Below are 9,009 nucleotides of genomic sequence, written 5' to 3' on the forward strand. Positions count from 1 at the left end.
CAGGTGCAGGCGGGGCAGCACTGGCTCAGGAGGTAGAGCGGCCGCTTGGGAATCGGAATGTTCCCGACTGGAAGCCTAAACCTGCTTTAGAGTCAAAGTGTATATATATATATATATATATATATATATATATATATATATATATACATATATATATATATATATATACATCCCTTCAAAGTAAGGGGCAGCAGAAGTGTTAATGTAGTCTAGGTGCTTTTGTGGTGTTTGTCAGTGGATATTTGGAAAGCAGTCTCTGCATTCAAGCCATCCTCAGTGACAGAAGCAGTGGGCAGTACGGGTCAGTGTCTCTGGGAGCAGTTAGGGGTCAAGTGTCTTGCTCAGGGACACTTAACACCTGGAGGACTGGAATCAAACCTGAGACCTCTGGGTTCCCAGACGGGCTCTCTAAACATTCAACTAAGCCACGCGTATTTTGAATGAAGTGGTTGGTGTGTGTGTGTGTGTGTGTGTGTGTGTGTGTGTGTGTGTGTGTGTGTGTGTGTGTGTGTGTGTGTGTGCATGTATGTGTGTGTGTGTGTGTGTGTGTGTGTGTGTGTGTGTGTGTGTGTGTGTGTGTGTGTGTGTGTGTGCGCATGCGTAAGTGCATGTGTGCGTGCATGTGCTTATGTAACAACCATATATTGGCAAACAGAAATGGTCACACCGGTCTTGTGGTTTCTGAATATTTTTAATGCCATCCTTTACTATAAAAGGAGGTCCTCAAACTCAGACTTCATTGAACCTTCGACTGGAGCTGAACATACACTCAACATACTCAGAAGTCCTTTGATCTGAACAACAAGGTGCAACTTTAAAGACTTCAAGATGATACTTGTTGCTGCAGTTCTGTTGCTGGCTGTAACAGTCCACTCTGCTCCTCGCTGCGATCTCAGCCTGGCTCTGGACTGTGAGGAAATCTACAAAGACGTCTCCACACAGAGTGGTGTGTACAACATCTACCCCACTGCTACACCTGCCAAGGCCTACTGTGACATGGACACAGAGGGAGGGAAGTGGACAGTCATCCAGAGAAGAGTGGACGGCACTGTGAACTTCTACAGACCCTGGGCTCAGTGCAAGGCTGGGTTTGGAGACGCATCAGGCGAGTACTGGCTGGGACTGGAGAACATGCATCTCCTCACCAAGAAGAAAAAGTATCAGCTGAGGGTGGACATGGAAGACTTTGACGGAAACACAGCGTATGCCTTTTACTCCTCTTTCTCTGTGGGTTCTGAGGCTGATGGCTACAAGCTGCAGGTCAGTGGTGTATACATTAAGTAGGCCTACTTTACTTTCAAAAAAGTTTTTTTTCTTTCTTTCGTCTAATCAGGCTTTGACCACCCTGGAGTGATTTTATTTGCTTGATTCAGTATTTAGATATTTCATATTCCTTTTTTCAGACACACCACCTTCCTATACAAACCCATTCAAACTCCATTTTAACCACGATAGATTCATCAAAAACATTATTTTTTTTGGGTGACTCCTGATGACCTCCTAATGGGGACTGCCCCATAGGTCAAAATCCTGTTGGGTCGAACAGCGTCGGCAGGTTAGATAATCACCCGCGTCACGGTTACTGAGGTTAAGTTTAGGGTTAGGGTTAGAGTTAGGCATAGTTTTACTGAGGTTAGGTTTAGGGTTAGGGTTAGAGTTTGGTGGTCGATCCAAAGGGTGTTCCACCTAATGACATGTTACCTTCCTAATACATGAGCTGTGTTTTTTCGATGAACTTTTTTCATTTATTTGTATCTTTTTGGGAAAATTATTAAAAAATAATAATAATAGAAAAAATATTAAAAAATAAAATAAGTTACTGAAAAAACGTGGGTGATTTTGATGAATCATGGTTAAAATTAAATTTGAAGTTGTATCTGATAAAATGAATATCAAATATCTAAATATCGAATCAAGCAAATTAAAATCTCCCAGGGTGGTCACAAAAGCCTGATTAGATGATAAAACGAAGTGAAATATCCCTTTAGTACAATTTTTAAGTATTTGTACTTGAGTATTTCTTTTGGCTACTTTTACTTCTACTCCACTACCTCTCATAGGCAAATGTTGTAGTTTTACTCCAATTATTTGAACACTTTAGTTCCGACTTCCTAGTTACTTTGTAGATATTGATTATTAATACAAAACATAACCTACCATTCAGGCCGGGAACACATTTTGCTGTTAGGGAGGGGCTTACAGTACATGTACAGTATGTAGCAACATATTTTTTTTTTGTAGGCTAATTTCTGATTTAGCCCTAACTATAGGTTAGGCCTAAATGGGTTAACCACTTCAGCCACTTCACCTAGACTTAGGCTATTTGGAAATAGCAGATCTACAAGCTCACAACGTGTCGCGAAGTGAGCTTGTAGATCTGCTATTTTAAAATCATTTTATACATTTTGAAAACATGAAATGGAAGATTTCTGTTTCCAAGTACATTTTGATGCCTACTTTTACTCAAGTAAATTCCCAATACCATAACAGAGTATTTCTGCATTGCAGTATTGGTACTTTTACTTAAGTAACAAATGTGACTTTTTCCACCACTGCTGCAGGTTGCTGGCTTCAAGAATGGAGGAGCAGGAGACTCTCTGACCTATCACAACGGAGCGAAATTCACAACCTTTGACAAAGATCAGGACACGAACGGCAAGAACTGTGCACGTCTTTTTTACGGTCCATTTTGGTACAAGACCTGTCACCATGCTAATCCCAATGGTGTTTACCAGTGGGGACAAAAGACGGGTCATGCAACAGGTGTGAACTGGTACCACTGGAAGGGTTGGAACTACTCCCTGAAGGCTCTAGCGATGAAGATCAGACGTGTTCCTTAAACATGTTTAGGTTCACATGCAGAGATTCAAAAGCACAGCCGTGGTATAAAAGGCATGATGCAATATTTACTCATTTTCATAGTTTGATTTGTTTTCTTTTTTCTCTCTCTCTTTGAGACTCTGTTTAATCCTAAACTCATACAGTAGATACTCTATCTGTATTGTATCACACATTATTACTGTGGTGACCTGTCCTCTATGGCTGTTAAATCAATAAATAATACAAGCTTTTGACTTAATAAAGAGATGCATTCAAAGACAAAGACGAGGTGTATTTGGTGATTTGGTAACAATTTACTTAAAGGTTTGTGTCTGTAATGCATTATAATCACCTTTGCCTTATAGGGATTCATATAACTCGTTATAAATTTTTATAATGATGCATAACAATGTATAACAAGGTACATGAAGTATATTATTAAGTGCTGCTCATACTACATTAAGTCTTTATATAAGTCTGTTTTACTAAGTCTAGAGGGTCTAAGTGTTTAGAGTGTATGTTATGCAGAGAGACTCATTTACAGAATAAGCTGGCTGTTAAAAGTATGCACTGGTTCAGTAGTATACAGCTACTTCATTCCTTTTTTAGTTTATTGTAATCATTATTACTTCATATTGTATAACGAAAATACATATTTGCCATGTTTAATTTCCAGAACCACATCAAAACAGCAATACTATCAGTGAGTGACAATATCTAAAGCAACAGGGGGTCCGGGACCCCTAGGGGGTCCTCAGAGTTACTACAGGGGGTCCTCCAAATCTTTGTGTGTTAAGAACTTTATTTTGTCTACACTAATCACTTGAACCATAGTATCCCACAGTGTGGAACATTATACAAGCTCACAACGCCTCGGAGTGCGAGGCGTTGTGAGCTTGTAGATCTGCTACTCTTGGCAAGGAGGTTTGGTGTAAAGTGAAAATAAAAGCAGACTAAGTATTGATGGTTCAAGTCGTTCAATGTCTAAAAATACACATTAAACCAACAACCTACACTGATGTTATTGCTGTCAAACAAGTCTAAGCTGTCTTGGAAATCTATGAAAAGGTTTCATCTGAAACACAATTTTATACAATACGTAGTGGGGTCCCTGCTTTATCTCTCTCTCAGCTAAGGGGTCCTTGGCCTGAAAACGTTGAAGACCCCTGATCTAAAGAGTGTCGTCATCAGCTCTATGCGCGTGAAATCTTTGTGGTTTTTAGGGTGATTTTAGTCGGTTTTAGGTCTGTTTGGGTGGCTCATTAACTCTTCAACGATATGATATTTTTTGGGCGTTTTGGCGTGATTTTTGCCGGTTTGGGGTCAGGTTGGGTGGCTCATTAACTGTTCAACAATATGATGCAAAAAATGTCAAGCCAGCCAGCCTGCTGGAAACAAGACCAATTACTTACCCACCGTCGATGCTTCATGACTCAGCTTCAAGCAAAGCATAATACTAATGAACAACAAAATAAATCCCTGTTGCGAGTCCATGGCACTGGAGGCTCGCCCGGCAGTTCCAGGAAGGGGGTAGTTGGTGGGAGAGAAAAAGCAGCCATCCTTGTCGCCAACATTATGTCCGTGAATAGGGCATGACAACGTTTGCCAACATAGACTTAACTTTACTTCAGCAGCTTCGAGCAGCACAACAACACAGCACTGGCATGAGAACGCACATGAATAATCGATGCCAGAGATCACCGCACATCACAACACAGTCAGTCAAAAAAAGTCAAATGCAGCACAAACTGAGGATCATAAAGCAGAACAGATCACTGGAACGCAGTACTAGCCAAGGAAGAAACAAATACATTTGACTAAAGTTTCCCCTCTCTCTACAGTATGTACAGTATCTTGTTCCGTCTGTGAACATCAAGTTGAATATCTAGTTATGGATAGACACGCAACACTCACGTGCACAACATATACACATCACACACACACAACACGTGCACTCATAAGCACCATAATGACACTGATTTACAGGGTCACATTGATCAGTGTTCTATCAATCTAGAATAATGATTCTCAACAGGTTTCAAATTAATCCACATTGTTGGTGTTGACCAAGAGGTCAAGGCCCAATTAGGGTCCCGTGCCTGCTTTTGGGTGCCCACCCACTGGTTGAGAAACACCATTGTAGTTTTTTTCTTTTCTTTTTTTTACCTTTTTCATCCTGCTGGTGAACTTGGGTTTTCAGCTTCACTCAGCAGAGTGCTGCCCAGAGAAGAGCTCATATTCAAACTATATTTCACATGCATACTTGTGCATAGATTTATTACTGAAAGACCATTTAAACAGAATCCTACACAGACGGTCATGCATTTTGTTATCTTTATTCATTGTAAGGGTTTTATAACACATTATATAACAGTATTAACTTTATAGCTGCCGTTGACATGTCAGCTTGTCAATGAAAGGGTTAATACCATGACGCTGTTGACGGGTCAGCTCGTCACTCTGACTGTAAATACAGTAACACTGTTATGACCTACTGTACGTCTTGGCTGTCCATTCTGTATCGGCGATGTCCGCGATTTGTTTATGTAACAGACGTGATCGTGCGTTGTGTTTTGTAGAATGGACCACAGACCAGGATTCTCAGCTCAGCCAGTGAATTTATTCTGATAAACAGAAAACGAGGCAATCACTGGTCTGCTCTTCATACAGTATACAGTAACAAATAATTGCACTCTCATATCAGGGAGAGAATAGGAAGTGAACACATGAATACAATATGTACCTGATAAACAGAAAACGAGGCGATCACTGGTCTGCTCTTCATACAGTATACAGTAACAAATAATTGCTGGAAATAGAGCAGATACAGTGAAATTAGAACCATTTTCATGGTTTGATTTTGTTTTCTTTTTTCTCTCTCTCTTTGAGACTCTGTTTAATCCTAAACTCATACAGTAGATACTGTAGCTGTATTGTATCACATATGATTACAGTGGTGACCTGTCCTCTATGGCTCTTAACTAAATAAATGATACAAGCTTTTGACCTAATAAAGAGATGCATTCAAAGACGAGGTGTATTTGGTGATTTGGTAACAATTTACTTAAAGGTTTGTGTCTGTAATGCATTATAATCACCTTTGCCTTATAGGGATTCATATAACTTGTTATAAATGTTTATAATGATGCATAACAATGTATAACAAGGTTCATGAAGTATATTATTAAGTGCTGCTCATACTACATTAAGTGTTTATATAAGTCTGTTTTACTAAGTCTAGAGGGTCTAAGTTTTTAGAGTGTATGTTACTAGAGGTTCGCAGCCCTTCGGGCCGCTCACATCTAGAGTCCACGCCCGCTTTTTTTTTTTTTTTCAGCCAGCCAGTCTGCTGGAAACAAGATCAATTACTTACCCACCGTCGATGCTTCATGACTCAGCTTCAGGCAAAGCATAATACTAATGAACAACAAAATAAATCCCTGTTGCGAGTCCAGGGCACTGGAGGCTCGCCCGGCAGTTCCAGGAAGGGGGTAGTTGGTGGGAGAGAAAAAGCAGCCATCCTTGTCGCCAACATTATGTCCGTGAATAGGGCATGACAACGTTTGCCAATATAGACTTAACTATACTTCAGCAGCTTCGAGCAGCACAACAACACAGCACTGGCATGAGAACGTACATGAATAATCGATGCCAGAGATCACCGCACTTCACAACACAGTCAGTCAAAAAAAGTCAAATGCAGCACAAACTGAGGATCATAAAGCAGAACAGAACACTGGAACGCAGTACTAGACAATGAGACATAACAAAAATTATAATTTTTTTATTTTGACCCACATAGTAAGCAACTGGGTCTTCTGGGTGGGATAATATCAACAGAGCAGGCGCGGTCGGCGCCCCCTTGAGATCGCTTATACCGCTTATACCTTGCCACGGCTCTGGTCGTCATTCCCTGTTGTAGCAGAGACTGTATCTGGGGAAGAATGCACATCCACACATCAACCCTACAGCTCAGTTAAATATACAGAGTCTGCCACAGTGTTTAAATTGTAGGCGAGCTCGGGTGGTGCAGCGGTAAAGTGCCTGACCACCACTCCGGAGATTGCGGGTTCGAATCCAAGATAGTTCATCAGGCTTGATTCAAGCCTCTACAATGACAACACTCTGCCCGTCTTTGTGGAGGGAAGCCAGGGTGAGGAGGATGATATTTGACGCTGCGAGTATTCCTATGGGCTTAGAGGAGGAGGGAGGAGGGAGGAGAGGAGTGGCACCTGTCAGCAGGTAGTCTTCGGTGGTAGCAGGTGAATCGCATACAACAGCATGCAGTGACATGCTTGTGGGGAGGAATTGGAAATAATCTGCATATTGAGGAAAAAAAGGGTTAACTTAAACGTTTTTCTAAAATGTCTACATTGCTAAAGGTTTCAAACTGAAAGTTGTATGTGATTTAATTTGTACCTCAACTCAAATATAGTGTCACATCACAGGCCTACAGGTGTAACAAAAAAAGCTTTTGTTGTAGAAGAAGGAAGAAACAGAAAAAAACAGGTTAGATATCAACATGCCAGGGTGACATTTACATGAGGTGCATTAAGGTGTGTGGTTAAAAGTAGAAGTGGCATCAGCCAATTAGACGTAATGACAGATAATGTACAAAACGTGCATGGTTTAAGGAAGAAAAAGAAACAAACTATAAAAACCTCTTCCAGGTTTGGTTGGTTTCCACCTCTGTCGGGTGGAAACCAAAACGGTTTCTTTTCAAGATTCAAATTCAAAAGCATCAAAAGTAGCTTATCTACAGTACAAGCTCAAAAAGCTGCGCGTTTCGAGCTCATGCATCTTATTTTGATACGTTTTTGTGACGCTGTAGTATGATCAGGTAGGAAGTTAATTTGTGAAAAAAAAAACACACAAAATGTTAGAATATGGAGATAAGAGTTTTTACAACAGTGACATAGACAGAATAATAATGGTGTGTCATCAGGACAGTGTGGTGACAGGAAGGATCAGTGCTTGTTCAACAGTCATGGCAGACACTGACCTATCACATCACTGTTGTCGGGCAGAAAACTCTTATCTGTTACTGTAGGTCCAAATACATCAGTGCAGAGCTGATGGTGAATGTTTCACTCTCAAGGACAACATAGTCATCGAAACCTACAATATATTAGGACTGTGCAGTAAATCTATGCATATTTCATTAGAAATACCCAGTACTTTCTTATAGTATACATAGTCTATTTTGATATGGTTGGATAGACTGTAATGCAAATATCTAAGTACCATGATGTTTTTTCCAGGCACAACATGTTTTCTAAATAAATGTATTAAAGATATATCTGCATTATTAAGAACCACTGCTGGAAATAGACATAATTTAGACTACTGGAGGGGGCGTGGAATAGATTTATGTATACTTTTTTATGATCTAACACTCAAGCCGTTTTGCTACAGCTGTTGTCCTGTACCTCCATAAAATAAAATACCAAATAAAATATGGTGTTATACAACTGGTGGAAAGCAGAAGGAAATTGGCATGCATGGATAAATAAGTGTGAGTTTCAGGGAACCGAAAAGTGACGGCATGAGGAAGAAAAACAAACTATGATTGGAGGTTGCGTGACAAGGAAACAAATACATTTAAAAAAGATATTTAAAAAATCCCCTCTCTCTCTGTCTCGTTCCATATGAGAAATGTTCCATCCTCCTCATACAGAATAAGCTTGCTGTTCCAAATATGCACTGGGTCAATTAGTATGCAGCTACTACATTCCTATTTTAGGATTTTTGTTATAGTTTAGGCCTATTGTAGTAATTTTTCACTTAATGTCATGATGAGTACTGTATACATATTTGCTATGTTTAATTTCCAGAACCACATTATAGCAGCAATATCAGTGAGTGACAATATCTAAAGAGTGTTGTCATGTTGTAGCAGAGACTTTATCTGAGGGAGAATGCACATCCACACATCAACCCTACAGCTCAGTTAAAGAGACAGTGTCTGCCACAGTGTTTAAATTGTAGAGGTTCAGTGGTAAAGTGACTGACACCGTGGAGATTGCTGGTTTGAATCCAGCGTGGTTCATCAGGCTTGATTCTAGCCTCTACAATGAACACACTCTGCCCGTCTTTGGGGGAGGGAAGCTGGGGTGTGGCGAGCATTCCTACGGGCTGAGAGGAGGAGGAGGAGGAGGAGGAGAGGGAGGACGGAGGAGGAGGGAGTAG

General features: G+C 40.4%; 1 protein-coding gene across 1 annotated transcript; it reads left to right on the top strand.

Annotated features, from left to right (window-relative positions):
* Positions 1-828: 828 nt before the first annotated feature.
* Positions 829-9,009, top strand: LOC308282606 (microfibril-associated glycoprotein 4-like; the record flags this gene model as incomplete). Its single annotated transcript, XM_080722993.1, has 3 exons — positions 829-1,260; positions 2,562-2,829; positions 8,861-9,009. The coding sequence occupies 3 exons, from the start codon at positions 829-831 to the stop codon at positions 9,007-9,009; spliced, it is 849 nt and encodes a 282-aa protein (XP_080579119.1).

Source organism: Nannobrachium achirus, assembly GCF_963921795.1.
Source record: "Nannobrachium achirus genome assembly, chromosome: 4".
NCBI lineage: Eukaryota > Metazoa > Chordata > Actinopteri > Myctophiformes > Myctophidae > Nannobrachium > Nannobrachium achirus.